The sequence below is a fragment of the Clupea harengus genome, chromosome 10 (assembly GCF_900700415.2).
Source record: "Clupea harengus chromosome 10, Ch_v2.0.2, whole genome shotgun sequence".
Lineage (NCBI taxonomy): Eukaryota > Metazoa > Chordata > Actinopteri > Clupeiformes > Clupeidae > Clupea > Clupea harengus.
In genome coordinates, this window is record NC_045161.1 from 2,304,561 (window position 1) to 2,329,162 (window position 24,602).

The 24,602-nt window shown below is 48.0% G+C and overlaps 1 protein-coding gene across 7 annotated transcripts in view; it reads right to left on the minus strand.

The window, feature by feature from the left end:
• Positions 1-24,602, minus strand: part of kank4 (KN motif and ankyrin repeat domains 4) — a 54,711-nt gene that overhangs the window by 11,384 nt on the left and 18,725 nt on the right. For 2 of the 7 annotated variants that reach the window (XM_031574968.2, XM_031574974.2), the window contains exons 3-5: positions 12,935-13,063; positions 5,121-5,191; positions 1,852-4,686 (exon numbers count right to left, since the gene is read on the minus strand). In XM_031574968.2, coding sequence (XP_031430828.1) covers positions 1,852-4,686; positions 5,121-5,139 — 2,854 coding nt within the window. In that variant the 5' untranslated portion in view covers positions 5,140-5,191; positions 12,935-13,063. Of the gene's footprint in view, positions 1-1,851; positions 4,687-5,120; positions 5,192-5,823; positions 5,893-12,033; positions 12,309-12,674; positions 12,743-12,934; positions 13,064-24,602 lie in introns of those variants that run through there. The other 5 variants (XM_031574969.2, XM_031574970.2, XM_031574972.2 and 2 more) reach the window with 5 other exon arrangements.

Consider the following 24,602-nt stretch of genomic DNA (forward strand, 5'->3'; position numbering starts at 1 on the left):
ATCATACTCTCTTCTATGATGGTCATAGAAAAATATGTTTTAAATCAATGCTTAGGTGTGACCCTACACATATAGGTTATAGAAGATAGTAAATCAGGTGTTAAATACACAAAAATGTTTGAAGCAGGATAACAGCCTTCAATATGTACAAAAAGAATGAGTTCCATTTCGTGTTTTCAGCCTCCACCTTATTCATTATTTTCCCATATCGGAAAACCTGGACTGCTATTATCGCAGAATTATGTAGAGACCTCGATGATATCATAATATATTCTCTTTCATATTCTACTGCTTAAATCTCTGTAATACCCTTCATTTTTTTCACCCCCTCATTCATTTTTGATTGATTTCCCCCACTGCTCCATCACCACACCCCCTTCCAGTTAAAGGCTGTCATTCCAAGTGAAGAGTAAGGAAACAGAGCAGCTCTCATCCATAATTAACCAAAAGACCTGTCAAAACATACATTTACCAAAAAGAAGCTTAAAAGGGCCCAAAACTGACAGCCTCTCTTTCCCAGTCACCCAAACTCTGCTCCATCAAGTTGAAATTAAGCGGGAGAGAGATCATTTCTTTAATGATGGTTTACTGATTTTGTATGCAGTGCAAACCATACAGGTCTGGTGTTTTCTGCGAAGGGATAAAGGGGGCCTGCAAGGATGGAGACTCATTGTGGAGACTCTGGGTGCAATTATGGTGCGACTGTACTCATCAAATAGCTTGGCAAGTCAGTCTCTTTCTCCCATGGGATTTCCTGTGAACATTCCTCACTGTATAATGAGTTTGGTCAATTGAAACAAACAACTTGGGGGATAATAACGTGCCGTTCTAAATGAAATGATGCTGTAATTTAGATTACTATATATTATAGATTACTATAATTGATTTAATTGTATAAGATGTATATAAGACGTTCCATTGTGGTCAATGCAAAAGGCTTGGTTCAGACACAACTGTTGGGGGGCACTGTGGTTGCACAAATGATGGAAATAAGAGTTGGCTTCCAGCATTGTGTTAGTAAGCAATGTCAGTCAATGTGTGCAGTTTCCAGATGTTCCCCTCAACAACGGGGCTGAATGAGCAGCTACCTCCCAGTGTCAGAAGTGTTCATGTTCAGATGAAATGCCACGTTACAAAACACACAAATGGCTGGCACATGGGATACTCAAAATACATGTGATGGATGTTAAAATATGCACATTTGCATTTACGCATACATAAAGTTTGGGAACTAGTCAATGCTTTGTCCAACACATGGTCCTGTTTTTCTGACTGGATTCAGACAGTGCAGACCTACAGGCATTTCCAACTCAACAGATCACAAATGCAAGAGAATCCCTCTGATCCTCGGCACTCATCACCGGGGCTCTGGCATGTACACATCTGAGTCTTAGGAGTGTTATCAAATCGAGAATAACCAGGCCAAACATCAGAGATAATACAGCTTTGAGCTTCAGACTACTCTGGATATGGTTTTATGGAGAACAAGCAAGGAGGAGCTGCCACACAAAAGCAACCGTTTACCACGGCAACAGTTCTTTTTGCTCTTTAGATCAGAGACTTTAGATCTTTAGATTTAGATGTTTCACTAACGGTGTTTTTAAAGCCCCGTTTACAGTTTCAAGTTACTGTATATTGCTGCTTCCTTCATGTCACTACTGCACAAATACAAGTCATATCTGTGAACTGTCAACTGGAAAGACTTTTATCCAAAATGTGTAACCATCTAAACTATCACATGATTTATACCTACTCTCTTTACTCTCAAATGGGAGAAAATATAATCAAGTAATTGTACTTGATGCTCATTCCACAAATTTGATCTAGGAAATGAACGAGATGTGACGGTACCTGACTGCCGTGAGGCTGCTGCTGCTGCCTTCTCCTTCTGCCCGGGCGAATAGAAGGCGGAGAGGACGCTGAGCGAGCTCACCAGCTGACTCTGGATGGAGCTGAACTTGGACGGCTGCGGCGGCTTGGGCGGTGCACTCTGGGATGCCTCAGGGCTCCCGCTTCCCAGACTGCTCCACTGCTCATTCAAGAGGCCCTGGATGCGGGTGACAACGTTGGCCGCCGGTGAGGAGGCCGAGCCCGAGCCCGAGCCCTCACTGCTGGACCGGCGAGACTGGGACTGAGCCTCCTGCCCGGGCTGGCCCTCTTTCGGTGATTTCAGGGCTGGTTCTGATGAACTGGGAGATCCTACTGTCTCCTTGGTGACTGCAGGCTCCTCGGCAACATCCTCACTTTTTGTGTTTTTCGCGACAGCTTCACTTTCAGCAGGGGCAGGTTCTGTGACTGCACTCTGTATAACGTCACTCTCTTTCACCCCGTTCTCCTCAAGAACTCTTTCCACAAGCACTTTCTTCTCTTCCGTCTCACTTCCTGCCTCTAGACTCTCCCCAACAGTATCTTCAACTGTCTTCTCCTCAAGAACTCTTTCCACAAGCACTTTCTTCTCTTCCGTCTCACTTCCTGCCTCTAGACTCTCCCCAACAGTATCTTCAACTGTCTTCTCCTCAAGAACTCTTTCCACAAGCACTTTCTTCTCTTCCGTCTCACTTCCTGCCTCTAGACTCTCCCCAACAGTATCTTCAACTGCCTTCTCCTCAAGAACTTTGACTTCACTCACCACATTCTCACTAGATGTGCTCTCTAAGTCCACAGCCTCAAAAAGCACATTCTCCTGCTCCACCAGTTCCTCTAATCCCTCGTTCCTGTCCTCTGTCCCAGAAGCCATGTCCATCTGGGGCTCTGTCTCAACTGCCTGGTCACAGGTAATGATCTCAACCCCTACTTCCTTCTCTGAGGTGAGCACTTGGGCCAACACCTCCATATCTTTGGCCTCCACAGAAGTTGTCTGAGTACTGGAGCATGTCAGATCTGTCTCTTTAGGGCCATTGCTAGGCTGAGCCTCTTCGTCTGTGCACACTGCCTTTTCAGAAACAGGTATGCGTTCAGAATCAGTGCAAACTGACGCATCACTGGTCAAAACAGGCTGTGGCTGACTCTCAGCTGAGACGTTATTCTCTACTGTGTCTCTCTTAGCCGTTTCTGCTAGCTCTTCTGCTCTCTCGCTAAGCTCCTGTATTCTCTCATCCTTCACCCTGTTCTCCTCCACCTGCTCCCTTAGTAAGGCGTTTGTCTGCTTCAACTCTAGGCTGGAAAGGTTCAGTTTTTCCTCCAAGGCCTGTAGTTTGGCCTGTAGTGTCTGAACGATGAGACTTTGGCTGTCTTCGATGGGATGCTCAACTTGGTCAGCGTTTTTCCCCTCCATTTCATAAAGGTCTGCTTCCTCGCTCTCCTCCTCTGCCTCTGTTATCACAACAGATACGGGACACTCTAATGGGACTCTTGGCATGGCTGCCTCCTTTGAAACACCCTCTGATGGCTCTATTTTTTTCTCCTCAAAGTGCTCTGTTGGACTTTCTGCCTTTTTGTCTTGCTGTTCTACACCCTGTCTGGATGCCTCGACTGGCTTTTCAAATTCCTGTGCTGAGATTTTTTGTGTTTCCTCTTGGTGTGCTGGCTCTGCATCTGCCTGCTCTGTGATGCTCTCTGATGTCTCGTCTCGCGTCTCTGTCTCTGGCACGGACACCAAAGCCTCTGTGATCTCCTCTGGTCCTCTCTCTAATGCCTCTGTTTGTATCTCTGACGTCTGCGGTTTCTGTGTCTCGGCTGCTTCCTCCTCTGGCTCTTCTTCGGCTGATTCGGATTCCTCTACTCGGGTTTTGGTCTCATCCTCTGGGGTAGGAGGCTCGATATAGATCATGGTGGTCGGAAGGCCAGAGTCTTCTGGTCCTTGCTTGGGACTTTCATCTTCACTTTCCTCTTCCTCATCTTCCTCCTCCTCCTCCTTCTGCTGCTGCTCCTCTGCTGGCGGAGTGACAGGCGAAGGCTGTTGCTGTTTCTGTTCTTGTTCTTGTATTGTCTTTAGAAGCTGCTCTCTCTCATCCTGCAGTGAGCCGATCTGGGACTTCAGCTCCGGTATGGTCCTCACTTGTTCCTCCAGCTCCCGTACCCTCTTTAATGCGTTTGTGATCTGGACGTGCAGGCTTGCCCGGTCTTGGGGTACACTCCCCCGTCTGTCCCCTCCCTCATCCGCCCGGAAGAGCCTCTCGTAGGAGCCGTTCTCCTTCTGTGACTCACCCAAAGCCACAGGGCTCCGGTCTTCGGAGGAGTCTGAGCCCTTCCTGCGGGGGACATTACCAGGCATGCTGGAGGTTCGGAGCAGGTTAGGCCTCAACTGGAGACTCAGTGGCTGCTCCTCGTAAACCCGAGATTTGACCTCCTCCGCTGGCCTTGGGGGAGGGCTGTAGCTAGTCCCTTGGATCCTCGAGAGGCTGGAGGACCCTCCATCGCTGGGTTTGAAATCAAAGATCTGCTGGACTTCAGTGACCCGTGACTTAGGCCTGGGCCCAAGGGTGGAGGTGCCAGATGCCCACATGTCCTTTGGAGGGGGTCGGGCTCCATGTCCAGGAAGGCTGAAGTTGCGTGGCAGTGTGCTGTATTTGGGGCCCCTGTTTTTCCTCTGGATGTGCACCCTCTTGATGGTGTTGCCCTTCTCGATGTCGTCCACATACTTGAGGAAGTCCAGGTCCAGGTGGAAGCCATAGGGTGTCTCCACAGAGTACGGGATCTGCTTCCTCTGGCTGCCTCCCTCGGGTGCTTTGGAGGGATAGCCATTTGCTATAAGGGGGAGAAAAAGACAATCACATATCCGGCATGTTTTGATCGCTCGTACTTCATTTGTGTCACTTAGTTGACATACTAAACAAGAGTGGAAATGAACTCACTGCAGTGCAGTTACCTTAAAGTAAAAAATGAGGCAATACAGATGTATAGGTGTAGGCCACTACTGAGTAGTGATGGTAAGACCTTGAAATCTTTACCAATATACTGCACCAACTGAGCTAAAGTAGTATCATCAAGGCACATGTGGATTCTTTTCAACTTCATGATTTGTGTGTGCTATCAGATTAGATTACCAAATTGGAGACCAAGGTGACATTACTATTAATAGATATGGATTGGAGTAAAGCTCCTGGGATGGTGGAAATAGGAGACACCGGTATTTGAGACCTCGTATGCATCTGCAAAGCAAACGGTGAAGGGGTTCTTACCGCTTTTCTTGTCCATCATTTGTGTTTCTCAATGTCATGGACTTGGTTTTCTATTTTTCAAGACTGGCAAGCTGGAAGAAGAAAAAAAGCACATAACACGATTACAAAACGAACACACCAGAACCATGCTACACACAGACACAAAAAATACACACTTCACGGAGGCTTTGGAATTTGGAAAAAAAAAAACTGTTGAAGGAGTGGCAGAATTTGTTTTTCATTCAGATGATGACATCTTGAAAGAACAGCATCCCGACTTTCATATTTTGAAAATAGCACCACATTGAGTAAACCACAATGGCATCTGACACAAAACGGCCCGAGAAAAAAAGGGGTGCCTCATTTGAGTGCCATTTGCCTACATTTGTTCCAGATGGGAAGGCCAAGAACCACCCCCGCCATCCCAGCCCCCAGTTCATTTGGAACTGATTCAAGCATTAAGAGTGGAAAATGATCCAGCAAATTCAGTCATCTGAGCTTTTACAGGGGCTTATGTAAGCCTTTAAATAAAATAACTAAATGTTCACCAAGATGCCGACATCCTTCAAGCCTGTCAACCCTCATTTCTCTGACGGTGATCTTTTAAAAAAAAAATGGGCTCATCAGGATCCCTTGCAGTCACAGCAGATTTTCTGAAGCAATCTTGTCAGATAAACATATTATTCACGCAATTTTACATGCAAATGCCATCTTGTGAATATACCTGCTGTTGCCAATTAGACGGCTCTCAGTGTTGATGCCTTCAGGTCTGGTGTAAATGAGGCAGAGCTCACTAAAAGCAGGGCACAAGTGACACTTCAGAGCGGGGCTTTTAAAACACAAGCATTCACTATGCAACATCGCTCCCTCCTCTTTCATACCACCAAAGCATATGATTACTGTGTCATCAATAATGCAATGAACACACTATTGTAATTATTAACGATGTTGGAGTCCTTTTGGAAATCCATTACAGTGACCATACGGCTATTATCTTGTCTAATGAAACAAGAAATGTAAGCACAGGGCTTTGCAGTGGAATAGATCCCTGGTTTTACTCTACAGTAGACGCCAGAGCTCCTGAATGTTGACAAACCCCCTGGGAGGCAGCAGGGAATGGGGAATTTGCTCATATGAGGGAAAACATATGGCAGTGATTTGGATGTTGCAATGTGGGGTGAAAGCTCTGAATCTCGACAGGGATTGGGAGGAGTGAAACGAAAGGGGCATCTTGAGGAAGGGATTTTCTTCAAAGAGGGTGATGTGTGCGACTCTCAGAAGCAGGATCAGGAAGGAACCGGACATGCCCCCCCCCGAGCCATACCACCTTTACAGAAACAAACGCCTCAGAAACAGGCCTCCTGCATCCCCTCACTCAAGTGCTGTAGGCATTATAAACATTTCTCCTCAAATTGAAATCAGTATCAATCCCAATAAACAGTTTGGTAACACAGGAAAGACGTAGAGCTTTTGTACAGCTAGAAGTAGAACACTTCCATTGCAGACCAGAGTGGAGCTCTTAGTCAAAAAGTGGTCAGACTGTAGGATACTGACCAGGATGCTCTACATAGCCCCCGGCCATTCAGTTGTCTTTATTTCACTGTGGAAGTGGTACCCAGACATTTTTTAACACCAGCATGGTCTAGTGTTCCAGCACATCAATCATCCCTGAAAAACTCATCAGACAAACCCTCCAAATGTCAACAAGAATGGAAAGCAGAACCTTCCAGAACCTTCCAGAACACCACTGCCTCAGAGTTAGGACAGAAACCCCTGCAATCCTACTAATAGGGATGACTGACTGTGTGCGTATGTTAAGAGTGTATGTGTGAACACATGTTTGGTTAAAAATGTGTGTGTGTGTGTGTGTGTGTGTATTGGAGTGTGTGTGTGTGTGTGTATTGGAGTGTGTGCAGTGTGTGTGTGTATTGGAGTGTGTGTGTGTGTGTGTGTGTGTGTGTATTGGAGTGTGTGTGTGTGTGTGTATTGGAGTGTGTGTGTGTGTGTGTATTGGAGTGTGTGCAGTGTGTGTGTGTATTGGAGTGTGTGTGTGTGTGTGTGTGTGTGTGTGTATTGGAGTGTGTGTGTGTGTGTGTATTGGAGTGTGTGCAGTGTGTGTCTGAGAGACTGTAAGGCAAGACCGAGACTGAGCATGAGCGACAGCTGAATCACCCAAATCCAAGCATGGTGAATGCATAGCCTCTTAAATCATCCTGGGGGGTGCATGAAGAAGGGATATACAGAGAAAGAGAGAGAGAGGGGGGGGGGTGGGAGGACTATCCTTGGTAGTGAAACAGCTTAACGAGACGTAAATTCTCTCACTATCCTTGAGGCCTAATTAGCCCACTCTGCATTGCTGTTCTTAATTGCTGACTAGAGCAAAGCTGGGACCAATACACCCCCATCACCCCATTCTCAATTACCCTCATGGAACACAGCTTCCTGTTTAATTATACTCTACCCAACAGGAGACAGAGGGTGAGAGTGAGAGAGAGAGAGAGAAAGAGAGAGAGAGAGAGAGAGAGAGAGAGAGAAAGAGAGAGAGAGAGAGAAAGAGAGAAAGAGAGAAAGATGTATAGACTGAGTTAGTTTGACAGACAGAGCGGGAATCACAGATGAAGACGAACAACTGACAGAAAAGAAGAAGCGATGAATGAATCTATCCAGGGGCCAGGCAGGGCAGGCAGGATGCACATTAATGAACAGCACTCTCCGTGACCCTCCCTCAAATCTCATTTACGGCAGCTGGCTTCAGCACAATCGCTCCCACACAATTGGTGATTAGATTCCTGGAGTTTGCCTTCATTGCCATGATGATGAAACCCGCCACGGGGACATTCCCCCATTTCCTGCATGTTTTGCTGAGCCCATATCTGCACTTCTTAAGCCTCAGGAATCTAAACGGCAGATAGAGGACCGGTTGAGAACAGTGAGGGCCGTATCATTCAGCAAGATCTCCTCTGCACGACTATACGGGGGTCACCCAAGTAGGACACCCGAGTGAGATATGAAGAAGTCCTACAGGAGATGGTGGTTAATGATGACGTGTGTTGCAGATAATCCCCGCTAACTCAGGGACTGCAGAGACAGCACTCTACTCACGAGATTAACACATTACTCATAAGGGCTTCCTTTGGAAAGGCAGCGTGGAGAATGACATGAGGAACAGATCAGATGGACTAAACCACTGGTTTAGGGAGCTGGGGGGGGGGGGGGACACAACAATCTGGCCATGTATTCTAATGAGCACTCCATAAAATCGAACAGACATAAATAATCAGTTCCTTCTCAGCCTTCTTGCCTCATCAATTTGACTGTCATGAGGAGAATGATGACAAGCGTGGATACATACAGCATCCCCCAGCAGAGATCTATGGTAGCTCAAGTTGATTGGGTTCAAACTGTTCTTCCTTTCTTTTTTTCTCTCTATCCCTCACTACTGTTAGATAAGTAACTCATGTTCAGACACATCAGACTAACTCAAACTCAAAGAACTGACAACAGTAATCTTGTATGGCACTTTGTTCTGGTCTATGGTACCAATTCATTCCCTCTCTCTTTTCTCTCGGACAAACATGCTGTTAAAGGTGCCATATTTAAGAATATAAATATAAAACATTCAAAAATAAAAACAGCAACAGAATGTGAAGAAATAATGTAATGACGTAGTATGCACCGTGTTGCCCAGATATCTGCTCAAGTTTGCGTGCTAAACCAGCTAGAGCCACTCCATCCTTTCTCATGATACCACGTTGAACCTCAAGAGGCGCTAGTGAGTCGCTACGAGAGGCTGAATGGGAATGGCCATAATTGAAAGTCACTGTTTATTACGCCATTCTCTGGCGCTGAAATCCAATTAGGTTAATTTAATAATAAGAGCAGAGAGGAAGTGAGTGGGGAGGGTGGATGAGACTCGCCCGACGCTGACCGTGGAGCAGGTGCAAAGAAACACACAAAACACTGACTCATACACACACACACACACACACACACACACACACAAAGAGAACAGAAACACCCCCCCACACACACACACACAAAGAGAACAGAAACACCCCCACACAATCATACAGTGTGTGTTAACGGCTCTTAGTAAATGAGCAAGCCTGACAGCTGTGGCCATTATGCCAGTTGAACAGATCACCAGGCCGAGGCCGAGTCAGAGGCAGAGGCCGAGGCCGAGTCAGAGGCAGAGGCAGAGGGGCTGCACACAGCAGCGGGATCACGCAGATCCACCACAAAACAACATCTGTGGGTTTTCCCACCGCTGCCAGCTGAAACGGCCAGAGAAACGCCGTCACCCTGCAGCTCCCATATGCTCGCTATCAGTGCTTACCTCTGTGGAACCCCAACAAGTGACGGCTTTGGCCATACGTACACATGAACTCAAACACACACACACACACACACACACACACACACACACACACACACACACACACACACACACACACACACACACACACACACACACACACAGATGCAGAAAACGTGTGGGTGAAGTGTGTTCACCCATGTGTTCAGCCTCACATTACCATTTGAACACACAAACAACCGGAGCGACTCTGGTGGGATACACACACACACACACACACACACACACATCACACACCCCTGCGGTCCAGAAGTCTTGTCAACTCCAATGATATACAACATCTCTCAATGACTACCAGGCCTCGCCCCAGGAGTTCATTAACCCCCACAGCTCACTCCGCCCAGCCCAGGCCTGACAATCTGCTCACGTGTGGGCTGTCTGGCAGGACAACAAGCGGCTGGTTCCACACTTACTCACGGAGCATCATCTCTTCCACACCCTAACCCCTGCTCCAGAACTGCAGCGTGCAGGAAGGGAGGACAGGCTGGAAACATCGAACATCTGCCCGAGGATGAAGCACTGGAGCAGGGGCCAGGGGCTCAAAGGACCACCAATGAGTAGGCCTACCAGTACACATTATGAACCTCCTGTTTAAACATGCACCATCGATCACACACACACACACACAGACACACACAGACACACACACACACACACACACACACACAGGAGTAGAAGGTAGTCATATAAACATATACATGTACAGGTAATGAAGTTTAAGATGGATTCACTAAATGTGAAATGTTTGAAGTGCATTTGTATGAATTTTTTGGATAGCAAATCAAATGTATACACACACACACACACACACACACACACACACACACACACACACACACACACACAGTTAAATGTACTGCATATGGAAACACTACTTGGGTAATGCCATCTATCTATTTGCATAAACATATTCTTCCATTCAACCGATCAAAGGACCTAGGTGCATTTCCCAAGTGAATGATCTTCTCATACACACACACACACACACACACACACACACACACACACACACAACACACACACACACACACACACACACACACACTCCTTTCTTCCGTGACTATTTATGTGTCATCGTCTCTTTGTTTTCGTCATCCATCCCACTCTCCAGAGGAATACCAGAAAACATGAAACGCACACACACACACGCACACACACACACACACACACACTCACCCAGACTCTCGTAAGATCTGTCTGTATGCATTTCACTCATCCATTTAGCCATGTGTCTTCTTGACTCCCTCCATCTGTCCAGCCCAAGAGGATAGTCATGGCGTGTCCACTGCTTTGGTGCTGAACGGCCCACAAGCTTTCATTAGAGATGGTGGAACGACCAGCTCTAAATTATTCAGCCTAGCCCTATGGCTAATGCAGTTCCCGAGCAACAGCACAGACAGCTACTGGATTTCAGGACACACACACACACACACACACACACACACAAATCTCCTTCATTAGTGGTTTGTGAAGTACCAGGAGAATCATGGTTAATTAGTGCAAGAAGCCGGTGCTGTCTTTTTGTCCCTGTCCCTCTCCCTATCTTTTTCTCTCTCTCTCCCCTTCTCCCTATTTCCCTCGTTCTCTGAGTGAGAGGATGGAGAGGGTGAGAGGGGGGATGGGGGAGACGCTCTGAGCTGTCAGGAGAGGTGACAGGGAGTCACAGACGTGCCGAGCCCAACAGAGAGGAGGATGGGTAATGTGGCAGTGAGAGCGTGGTGACAGAGAGGCGCCCCTCCCCTCCCTCCCTCCCTCCCTCCCTCCCTCTGTCTGTCTCCTCTCCTCTCATCCCTCCTGCCCCCTGCTATCTGTAGGATCAATTACAGCACTGTCTCCTCACGTGGACCACAACACGCTCCACCTGCTACTAAGACACACACACACACACACACACACACACACACACACACACACACGCTCGAACTTATGCATGCACACAAACTTAATGTAAAACACATACACAAACAGAGGAAAACAAGTCCACACCATTGCATACAAACACAAAAAAACACACCAAAAAAGCTACACAACTCTACCGGTTCAAGCAAACGCATAGGACACAAACAATCCCAAACGACACACACATATGAATAGGGTGGGGACCGCCACTGATAAATGCACACGCCCTGTGCTTCCTATCTCTCTGAAACAGAGCGCGCGCTCTCCGAGTACAATGCCTCGCCATGAGCAGAGAGTCTGCATGGTAACAGCACCGCGAGGAACAGAGAGGAACAGAGAGGTCTGCAGCCCACACTGGCACACTTGCCGGCACAAAACTCGCCGGAGCAGCTACCCAAAACGACCGGCTCGCATCCTGCCAATCTCATTACTATGACCTCAGCAACACAAACACCCCCCCCCCCCTCCCCACATGCAAGCACACTCACAGCCAAGATCATCACAGACATGCTCATCCATGCTCCCAACACACACACACGCACGCACAAGAGTTACTTACACATGCACTCTTAGACACACACACACACACACACACACACACACACATCTGAAATGCTCACCAATGCACTGCCATTCACACACACACACACACATACATACACAGATGACAGTGAGCGGTGTTGCAGCCGGCGGGGGCAGCCCTGGTGGCTGGAGTGTTTCCTCTCTCTCTCTCTCTCCCTCCTCTGTCGGACATCCCCTCCTGCACTGCAGCACCGAGAGCAACTGCAGCGGCGGCAACGGCAGCGGCAGCAATGACAGCAACCCCAGAGGAGCACCAACAGCAGCACCAGAGGCCGAGGCAGTAGCAGAGGCAGAGGCAGAAGCAGAGGCTATTTCAGTGCAGCATCACCAGCTGAGCTAGCCTAGCAGGAGCTAGCAGCAGCACTTCGTAGCAGCAGAGGCTAAAAGCAGCAGCAGCAGCAGCAGCAGCAGCAGCAGCCCATCATTGGAGACGAGAGCGGAAACAGGAGCAGGAGCAGCTGAAACAGCATGACAGCAGCTCTGTTAGCCTGCCTCTTCACCGCTCACACACTAAGCTGCGGATCTCTCTTTCTTCCTCTCTCTCTCTCTCTCTCTCTCTTTTGCGCTGAAAGACAGTCTGTAATCTTCTACTCATGCTGTTACACATAGCAGAAGGTCCAGGCACACACACACACACACACACACACACACACACACACACACACACACACACACTATCATCAGAGGCACAAGTGATAACGTCATGGACCCGATCTCACCTGCACAGCTGTGTGCTGCACTAAAGAGGCTCCTCTCTGCTTTTCATACAGCGAGAAAAGAAGGAGCACTGGAGAGAGAGAGAGAGAGACAGAGAGAGAGAGAGAAAGAGAGAGAGAGAGAGAAAGGGAGACAGAGAGAAAGAGAGACAGAGAGTGTGAAAAGATAATGAGAGCGAGAATAGAGGAAAACACAGAGACAGCACTGGTGTGTGTGTGTGTGTGTGTGTGTGTGCGCGCGCAAAGGGGGGTGTTTCTCTCACCAGCTGCGTACAGGAGCTGCACAGCTCCCTTCCTCTCCACTCTTCCTCTTCCTCTGCTCTGCTCAGCTCAGCTATGCCCACCGCACGAGATCCACTGCCACTGCTTTCTACCACCCTCCCCTCGTCACTCTATCAGCAGAGGAATAGAGGAGGGGAGAGGAGGAGAAAAGAAGGAGGGAGATCAGTCAGGCTGCGGTAGAAAGAGAGATACCGAAGGAGAGAGAGAGAGCGAGAGAGAGAGAGAGAGAGCGAGAGAGAGAGAGAGCGACTGCAATCCAGCTGCTCTGTATATGGCTTGTGTGATTGATCACCCTGTCTTGGCCCGCTGGAGCAGTGGCCCAGAAAAACAACAGCGGAGGAGAGGAGAGGAGAAATCAGAACTAATAATACTAATATTCAGAACTAATAATACTAATATTCAGAGGGGACGTCAGGCAGCCCTCACACTTCTGCAGACACATCTCTCTGCCCAAGGAATTTCCCCCCTCTCTCTCTCTCTCTCTCTCTCTCTCTCTCTCTCTCTCTCTCTTTCTCTCTCTCTCTCTCTCTCTTTCTCTCGGAGCTCAGAGAAGAGGTGCCCCAGTGAAATGACCCGTGGAATAGCGGCTGCTCTCTCGCGCTTTCCGTCACATGGTCGGACTCTCCCACGTTCTTTCTCCCACCTCTATCTGTTCTTCCCCAGTCTCTCTATCCCCTTAAGTCCACAGTCTACTGGTAACCCTTAGCATCTCCAGCACATTATTCACCTTCTTCTTTCTCTCCATATCCCTCTTTTTCTGCCCCCTCTGGAAATGCATGTGAACTGTGGCTGAACTCCCACCACTCAACAAGTGTAATCATTAGCCTTGGGTGAGAGTCGATTATTAACCGGGTTTAAATGGGCTACCTTTAAACTGGCTAGCTCTTATCTACCCCCCGACACATTCTTCAGGCAGGGCTTTTTGGTCAGGAGTATTAAGTTACTCGCTGTCCCCCCTGTAAGACGTTCTTCAAAGAATAATGTGTGTTTGTTTGTGTGTGTGGCAAGCACTCATCCAAACTCATTAAACAGAGTATGGAGATGGAGACTGGGCTGCTGGGCGATAAAGTCAACTCCATTTCATTCCCGCTATCAATTTCAATATTGCCCACCAGCAGTCAGTATTGGACATTTGGATATCTGCCTTTGTGGAGTATGCCTGTGATTGAAGTGCACCATTTAAAGTGTGGCCATATGATATATAGTGGGGCTGGTGGCCGGTGTCTAATCACAGAATTGAGGTTGCCTCACCACAGCCATATTTCACCTGCCATGGGCCCAGTCCGAGTCCGAGCCCAGGGTTCTGTCTTATGGAGAGGGAGGGCTAGAACACAGCACACAAAGCTGAACCATCTCTCCCACAGGGTTCTGTCTTATGGAGAGGCAGGGCTAGAACACGTGTTGAGAACACAGCACACAAAGCCGAACCATCTCTCCCACAGGGTTCTGTCTTATGGAGAGGCAGGGCTAGAACACGTGTTGAGAACACAACACACAAAGGTTCTGTATGGCGAGGCAGGTTTAGAACACGTGTTGAGAACACAACACACAAAGGTTCTGTATGGCGAGGCAGGTTTAGAACACGTGTTGAGAACACAACACACAAAGGTTCTGTATGGCGAGGCAGGTTTAGAACACGTGTTGAGAACACTGCACACAAAGCTGAGCCATCTCTCACACAGAAACACAGTACACACTCTTGACTGGGACACATGTAAACATCCACAGCCGCAGTCAGGACCTTTACTATCTCACTATCTCCAAATACAGAGCCAGAGCCAGAGCCACACACATACACACACACACACCTGTGGGACAGGCACATGTGTTCTCTTTCTGTAAACTTTCCGTTACAGATTTGACTAATAAACACTGACTAACTACAATTCACACAAACATGGCAAATAATTCCCTTTCTCTCTCTCTCTCTCTCTCTCTCTTTCTTTCTCTCTCTCTCTTTCTTTCTTTCTTTCTCTCTATCTCTCTCTCTCTCTCTCTCTCTCTCTCTCTCTCTCGCACGCATGCACGCACAGCTCTGGATGTGTAAATAATTGGCTTTTAGAGGCTGTTTTGCTGCTGGGCCTCCATTGTGTTGGTGTACTTAAGGCATGTGCTCAGCATTTGGGTTCAGCATTGTCCTACTCTCTTTGTGTCTGCCTTTAGACACTCTCCTGCTTCCCCATCCTTTCAGGAAAACACTGGAGAGGAACGCCCGGGCGTCTTTCCATGTCTACTGAAGAGCGTTCACATTCAGACTTACACTCCTTCATGCACTCATGCACACACACATGAGAGCCCTTACACACAGACACACACTTTCAATAAGCAAACACAACCAACATACACACACACACACACACACACACACACACACACACGCTATATGAAGCGCAAACATTTTTGAGTACTTATTCATGTGAACACATGCTCACAAACACACATACAATTATTTGCTGTCTATGTGTGTGAGTATGTGCTAGTGTATGAGGGTGTGTGAGTATGTGTGTGAGTATGTGTGTGAGTATGTGCTAGTGTATGAGGGTGTGTCTGTATGTGTGTGAGTATGTGTGTATGTGTGTGAGTATGTGCTATTGTATGAGTGTGTGTATGTGTGTGTGTGTGTATGAGGGTGTGTGTGTGTTCATGGCTCCTTTAGGGAGGTGGTGCAGGAGACAGAGGGCAGCACACAGGTAATCCATCACAGTGTTGTTCATGAAGCAGGTGGCATAAATACAGAGGAGAGGAGAGGAGAGGAGAGGAGGGGAGGAGAGGAGGGGAGGGGAGAGGAGAGGAGAGGAGAGGAGAGGAGAGACAAGGAGAGGAGAGGAGAGACAAGGAGAGGATGCGGAGGAGTCCAGAGGAGCTCTGGTGTCTCAGCTCAGGAGGCGTCTCACACACATGGTCATGCCACGCAGCCTGTGTTGTCTCAGGCCTCCACTAATGCGGCCAGATATCACTTTAGCCTCCCTCCCTCCCTCCCTCCCTCCCTCCCTCCGGCACATGTTGTACTCGCATGTAGCATATTTTCCCATGTATGGATAGAGGTGGTCATGCTATCTTTAGAATGTCCCCCCCCTCCCCTCCCCTCTTCTCCTCCTCCAAGCCCCTTCCCAGACAGATTGCCCTCGATTTACAGTGTGCAGCATATAGCGAGAGATGCAATCGTGAATACGGCGTCATCTGCGGGGCAACTCAAACACGCGCTGTGCGATGGGCTCTTCATCAGTCTGACCTGTAGAGCTATGAGAGCGCTCAGGGACGGTATGGACAGACTCAGCACTCGGCGCTTCACAGAACGTGCTGTTTAAAGCCTGTATGCGCTGTAATAACAACTCATCTGGGAGATGCTGGGCTTCTAGGGCAGATGTTGAGGAGTGCAAATGTCTCAAATGTTTTTATCTGGTGAATTGCAGGCCATAAATACATATCGCTGCTCAGCAGACTACACACACACACACTCACACACAGAGACACACACACACACACAGAGACACACACACACACACACACACTCATATGCACACCTCCTCAGCCCTCCCCCAAACGCCTCAACACCATATATAGGAATCCCTGCTCATGCTTTATCAGATTCTTAGGGTACGGAATGCCTTTGTTTTTATACTCGTCTCTCTTTATCCTCTCATTCTCTCCCTTCTTCTCTCTCCCTCCGTCCGTCTCTCCTCCGACTCTCACGTTCTGTCTGATATTGCTTGCAGATGTTGGAAGTGGTGTGCGGGGCGGTGTAGTCCGGGACGGAGGAGCTGAAACAACAGAGCTAGAGGTTCTGGCCCGAGGGTGCGTGAGGGTGCCATCAGAGGGTTCACACCTCCCACTTGACTATCTCCTCTACTGCCCCTGGTCTCCTCAGCAGGGAGGGGAGGGGAGGGGAGGAGAGGAGAGGAGAGAAGAGGGGCGGAGGGGAGCGGAGGGGAGCGGAGAGGAGGGGAGGAGGGGAGGGGAGAGGAGAGGAGAGGAGAGGAGAGGAGAGGAGAGGAGAGGGGCGGAGGGGAGCGGAGGGGAGCGGAGGAGAGGAGAGGGGAGAGGAGGGGAGGAGAGGAGAGGGAGGAGAGGAGAGGGGAGGGGAGGAGAGGGGAGAGGAGGGGAGGAGAGGAGAGGGGAGGAGAGGAGAGGGGAGGGGAGGAGAGGAGAGGGGAGAGGAGGGGAGGAGAGGAGAGGAGAGGGGAGGAGAGGAGAGGAGAGGAGAGGAGAGGGGAGGAGAGGAGAGGAGAGGAGAGAGGAGGGGAGGAGGAGAGGGGAGGGGAGGGGAGGGGAGCTGGACTTGGCCTGTGGGACTCATAAAACAAAAGCATCTCTTTCAGGAGGAAATGAAAATGAAAACACGCTCAGTGCCAAAGATCTCATTAATGGAATAGTTCCCCTTTGTTGCTCATTAGGAGCCACTGTCCTCGATGACGGATATGTCTGCGTGTTATACATGCGTGTTATACATGCGTGTTATACATGCGTGTTATACATGCGTGTTATACATGCGTGTTATACATGCGTGTTATACATGCGTGTTATACATGCGTGTTATACATGCGTGTTATACATGCGTGTTATACATGCGTGTTAAACATGCGTGTTAAACATGCGTGTTATACATGCGTGTTATACATGCGTGTTAAACATGCGTGTTTTAGGGACTAATAAGGCCAGGGCAGTCCTCACGCTGGCTGCAGATGTGTCGCTGTCAGCACCACATCTGGTGCAGCTCACGGCGCGAGGTCTGGAAGGGCTGCCTGTCTGCGACGCCTGAAGATGTCCTACTGGCGGACTGCCAAGACACACACAGCCCCACCTTCCCCCTGTAGTCTGATTCATTACATTAATAACGGACTAATGTGCCAACAACTCTATTGCCCACTGGCAGCCCTAACCCACTTTGAGAAGCAACGAAAATGTGGCGAGAGATGTGGTGTTGCTCTGGGCTGTGGAGTGCATCAGGGAGAGATGTAGTGTTGCTCTGGGCTGTGGAGTGCATCAGGGAGAGGTGTGGTGTTGCTCTGGGCTGTGGAGTGTGGCGAGAGATGTGGGGTTGCTCTGGGCTGTGGAGTGCATCAGGGAGAGGTGTGGTGTTGCTCTGGGCTGTGGAGTGCATCAAGGAGAGATGTGGTGTTGCTCTGGGCTGTGGAGTGCATCAAGAGAGAGATGTGGTGTTGCTCTGGGCTGTGGAGTGCATCAAGGAGAGGTGTGGTGTTGCTCTGGGCTGTGGAGTGTGGCGAGAGATGTGGTGTTGCTCTGGGCTGTGGAGTGTGGGGAGAGATGTGGTGTTGCTCTGGGCTGTGGAGTGCAGCAAGGAGAGATGTGGTGTTGCTCTGGGCTGTGGAGTGCATCAAGGAGAGATGTGGTGTTGCTCTGGGCTGTGGAGTGCATCAAGGAGAGATGTGGTGTTGCTCTGGGCTGTGGAGTGTGACGAGAGATGTGGTGTTGCGTCTGGGCTGTGGAGTGCATCAAGGCAAAAATTCTGCAGTTGTGTATTATGAAAAACTACAGTGACTGCAGACAATCTATCAAATGAAAACTGAACTGAACACAATGAAAGCACATTTAGAACTGAATTACAAGTGCTTCAAGACAACTGTGCTCATGTTTGTGTGGCTGCTCCAGGATGCAGGGTCACAGGACTGGGAGCCTTAGGAGTCGAGGTTTAAGACCTTCATTAACTGAACTAGACTGGGAGAGAGCTAGTGTGCAAAGGCTCTTGTGTGCTGTACAGAAGCATTCTCTTTCAAATGGAAACAATGGGAACTGCAACTGTGTTATTGGTCAGAAATAATAATTCATCATTCGGGCTATTAACACATTTTGCGGTGAGATGGATGTTTATGTTTCACTTGTATTATGGCTAGAAAGTATCAGTGGTCATACATTTCTAACATTTGTTATCTTTTCACATTGTAAAGAGCTCTTTGCCTTGGTATTCAAACCTTACAGTATTTGAAATTTGAAATGATGTAACTGTGGACCATAAGAGGTATGGGGGGGGGGGGTGGAGCTCTTAAGCATTGCTAAATTCACGGATGCTCTACAAGCTTTAAAAGCGGACACATGGGACAAAATTGACTCTAAAAGAGGACTCTCTGTCCAGTTGTCTAAAATCCGAAAATTGCAACGGTTCTACAGGATCTTAAAAACGGGCTGTCTCAGCTGCAATCGACTGTGGATATGCACAGCGGCACTATTGAGGATCTAGAGTGCTTTGTTACAACTCGGAGCGAGCCTTGCAGTCTAATCCTAAGTGGCAAGCATCCACATCAAAGGAAACCGCTTGTTGAACTGTGAGGAAACATTAACATTTTCTACCGTTTCTTTTAATCATTAGATCTTCCGGACTAGACCGGAAAGAAGAGAAAAGGTAAACTAATGACTGTAAAAACAGAAACAGACTGGAAACTACTGTACACTACACCAAAAAATAAATGAATCCAATCTACCCTCAAAATCTTTGGGACATTTGGGAGAAATTCTTTTCTCCTCTTTCTGTGCCAAACATGGCCTCTGACAGTTTTAAAACTCTCCACTGTACTAAACGGAGCAAGGAAGGCCTTTCTGAAATGTAAGCCCCCTCTGTGGCCATCGGCAGCATCTTTCTATATTCTCTCCACTATATTAAATGGACTTGCTGATCCTATTCCAGTAACTATTTTGTTTGGAGCGCTGCCTTCCACCCTACTGATGCCAAAATACAGGGCTGGCTTCTATCCTCTGCCACTCTATTAGCTAAGAGATTGATCTTACTGAGATGAAAATCACCCTCCCCACCAACAGTGTTTTCACTGGTTAAGAGATCTTTTAGGCTAGCCACCGCTAGAGAAGGGGAGTTACACCCCATGGCTCCACTTCATTTACATTTACATTTAGTCATTTAGCAGACGCTTTTATCCAAAGCGACTTACATATGTGTGACTTACAATGTATACACATTTTACATTTACACTGATGGCACACTGCACATCAGGAGCAATTAGGGGTTCAGTGTCTTGCTCAAGGACGCTTCGACAGGGAATCGAACTAGCAACCTTCTGATTACTAACCGACTTCTCTACCTCCTGTACCACTGTCACTTCAACAATCGACAAGATATGGAAGTTAATCCAGCTCCCCTCTGCCACTTCATAACCTACTTTATACAATCTACATTAGATCACTTGTGTCACCTGTACAGCATGCGAGTGTTGTCAATGCATGGAGATAGCAATGTACAGATCCACTTCCTTACTGCCTTCATCGTGAGCAAATCATTTTGCAAGAAGACCATAATATCATGCTCACAGAATCCCCATTTTTTCTCTTCGTTGTCTTTAATTTGTACTAATGTGTACTACGTGTGTATGTATGTATGTATGTATGTATGTATGTATGTATGTATGTATGTATGTATGTATGTATGTATGTATGTATGTATGTATGTATGTATGTATGAATGTATGTGTACATACATAGCTTGTGTGTACTCTTTGAAAACTGTCCCAGAGTTTGCATGTACTGTCGATTGTAATATTGCTAATCCAATAAACACAGCTGGCAAAAAAAAAAGAAGCAGTGCTGAGTTTGGGGTGTGATAATGAGCAGCCTGAACCGACATCCTGAGGAAGAGCGGAGGGCGAGAGACTGATAAGGCCTTCAGGGGGAAAGAGTGTGTTTACATTGAAACCCATGCCCCCCCCACCACCACCACCGCAGGCCAGTGGAAAAATGTGAACCTTAGCTTAAACTACCCAGAGAGAGAGAGAGAGAGAGAGAGAGAGAGAGAGAGAGAGAGAGAGAGAGGGAAAGAGAGAGAGAGCGCACATCAGGTATATTAAGACAGCTTGATCTTTCATACAACACTATCAACCCGTTTTACAACATTCTTTCCTGTTTTGGTGTTGATCACATTTTTGTGTCAAGTCATGCCTTTAAAACTTGTTTGCATATGTCTATGGGAGAGCAAAAAAACATTGAGCAACAAACCCAAAAGTATCTGGGGGGGGGAACAGACCACATGCAAACAATGGGTAACATGAGCAACAGCAGGCGGGAATATTCTGGAAGCGGGGGCTCCTCGGGGGGCTTCTGTGGTTTGCATTCTATCCAAACCCATCTTGCGGAGAGTAATTACACTGGGATTGACAGGGGCCTGGGGGAGGCACACATAAAGAGGAAAGCAACAAAAGCAGTTTTGACTAAATTGTTCAGGGAAATGGGACGAGAATGTTCAGGGAAATGGGACGAGAATGCACCATTCATTTCAGCCCCCCACGTCCGCATTGTCAGCGCGTAGTGCTTGAACCAGCCTTCATACTGTACTTGCTCTTTTCCTCCTAAAACTCAAATAGCACACACTGATGAAATTCACTGATATGATGCTATTTTTGGAGGTAAACTATATGTCCATGCTATCTCTACTACACACGTCTTCACAACACAAATCCTTCATATGCTCATTAAAAGGATGTTTAGGTTTCTTTATCGACTATATTATCCCAATGGAGAAGTTAAGGGGTAATATGACATGGGACTATACGTTAGATAAGTGCTTCACACACACACACACACACACACACACACACACAACACACACACACACACACACACACACACACACACACACACGGGACTATACGTTAGATAAGTGCTTAATGTGTGCATTGTTCTGACCAGGGACGGACATAAGAGCCAGCCAGATCCAACTCTCATTGATGTCCACTGCCTCACAGGGCATTAGCTATAGAGCTGGCTCTAGCAGGCGTGCACACACACACACACACACACACACACACACACAGACACAGACACAGACACAGACACAGACACAGACACAGACACAGACACAGACACAGACACAGACACAGACACAGACACAGACACAGACACAGACACAGACACAGACACACACACACACACACACACACACACACAGACACAGACACAGACACAGACACAGACACACACACACACACACACACACACACAGTCTATAACTACTCAGCTATTCTGCCCCTGCACAAAAGGCTGGCCCATCTTTGGCTGCACCTTCATCTTTTTTCACTGCACTGAAAAGGAAGATGGTGGAGAATTCCATCAGCGCACAACATTCTCAATCTCTCTGAGCACCGCTCTCAGCAAGTGGACCAGCATCAGCGCACAGCAGCATTCTCAATCTCTGAGCACCTCTCTCACCAGGTGGACCAGCATCAGCGCACAGCAGCATTCTCAATCTCTGAGCACCTCTCTCAGCCAAGTGGACCACCATCAGCGCACAGCAGCATTCTCAATCTCTCTGAGCAGCGCTCTCACCAAGTGGACCAGCATCAGCCTGGCGGGGAGAGAAAGAGGATGATCCAATGAAAGTGAATTGAGGCGGGACTTCAGCAATGAAGGGACAATGACAGCAATGTCATCCTGGAAGATGATCTTATCTCTTATCTTCCCTTCATTTCACAGAGCCAAATCAGACAAGGTAGACGGCCCCTTTGTTCACTATTAATCCCTTTCTTCTCCTCCGTTTCTGTCCTTTCTGCTTCCCCCCTTCTCTCTCTCACAGGACCAAACTCTCTTGTGCTCTTTCCCTCCTCTCTCCCTCTGCAGCTCTCTGCCTCTCTCTGGTTGTGTTTCTCCTAGCGCTGGCTGATTACTGGCCATGGCACAAACAGCCTGGTTCTGACGGAGGACGCTGGTTGTGTTTCTCCTAGCGCTGGCTGAGTGCTGGCTGAGTGCTGGCTGAGTGCTGGCTGAGCGCTGGCTGAGTGCTGGCCATGGCACAAACAGCCTGGTTCTGACGGAGGAGGCTGGTTGTGTTTCTCCTAGCGCTGGCTGAGTGCTGGCTGAGTGCTGGCTGAGTGCTGGCTGAGCGCTGGCTGATTACTGGCTATGGCACAAACTAGCCTGGTTCTGACGGAGGACGCTGGTTGTAGCTCTTCTCACATCCCTGACCATAGGCTGTTGCTCACAGCTCTGTGGAGGCAGCTAGCTGACCGAACTGCTATATGTGCTATCGATAATCATTAGGCCCTCGGCCAAGCCCACACACACACACACACACACACACCACACACACACACACACACACACACACACACACACACACACACACACACACACATTAGGCCCTCGGCCAAGCCCACTAGCAGTAGCAGGAGATGGGGAGCAGAGGGTGCCCGCTGAAACCTTTCTTTCTTCCTTTTGCAATCGTTCAAAATACCATTTGGGGAATTCACCAGGTAAGACTTGTGTAAGAGGCTTAAAGACTCAGATTTTGTCACAGCATTTTTAATGTGTCCATTTTGACTTGTGGATTAAGACATTACATTAAGGTTAACACGTGCCTGTTTTTTTTTTTAATTACTGTTTGCAATCGTACTGATTAAAGAGCGGTGCCATTTGGCTCAACTCAGTCTTCGGGATTAGTGTTGCATAACCGTATGGCTGGTAATGGAACAGGCTTGTTTTAGGGGCGCTGCAGACTTTTCATTACTGAAAGAGTGAAAGTAAAAACTGTTTATCTGCCTGAAGGGCATTCTTTTTGTTTGTGTGGTCATTTTGTTTTTTATTATAAAACCTTCATGATTAAAAACAACAAAACCCAAATAAAAAAAACAAAGCATTTAAGATCAACATACTTTAGTTTTACCTCCGGGACTGCACTTAATCTGGCCTTGATAATGTTGCCGCCGCTGTGTATGTAAACAGTCCTGTCTTTGCCTGTTTATTTGGACAAGGATCCCCAAAGACACAGGCAGGGGGGACGCACATACAACAGTCATTATGACATCATTATGACATCCTCGGCCTGCGCCTGTCAGGGTCCTGCCCCCTTCTGAAAAGAAATTTCGATGGAATTTAAACCCATTCAACTTCCTTTTGTGTGCCATGGTAGAAGAAAGCCAAGGTCATTTGTTTTGCATTGACATTTTCCACAATGCTCTATGTCAACCGCATTTAAAATTGGAGCCAAACAAAATGTGGGTGGTGGCTTTACAAGATGTCAAACTTATTAAAAGTAATGATTTAGCTATTTGTACATCCTAGGGTTAATAAAATTCCTCTGTAGTGTAATCATGCTGAATTCCTCTTTCTGCCACCACAACGCTAAATCTTAATTCCATAGCCAGTGAAAGATGGCTGAGCAAGTGCCAAATTCCAGCTCATGAACTGAATGAAATGCTTAAACTCTGAACAACCCTACCCAGGACTTCTCATGCTCTACACTCACGTCATGTCTTAGGAAGGCTGGACAGAGGCCCCTTGCATGGACTTGCATGCATCGCACTTGTACACCTGTAGACCAGCGGATAGGTGGATTGAATAACAGGAACTGTCAATCATGAGGGAGTCTGAGGTGTGGCGTAACGTCTGGCTGACTTGACTCCATCGATTTGCAGTCAGGTCGGCCATGGACAGGGCTGAGAGTGTTAGCGCCCCTCGCTAAATATGGCCAAAGGCCTGGGGAGGCGGCGGAGAGGAGGAGGAGCAGCAGGAGGATATTAGACAGGAGACAGGACAGTAAGGAATGGGCTGGCGGCTGCCACGGAGATTGTGTGGATTGTGTGTTTGTTTATGTGTGTCGCCGCGGCACCCGGAGGGGACACAGACGACGGGCGCGTGTTGCTGGGGAAACAGAGACAGATGAGGCAGTGGGAGCGGTCCAGAGTGATAGATGTGTGC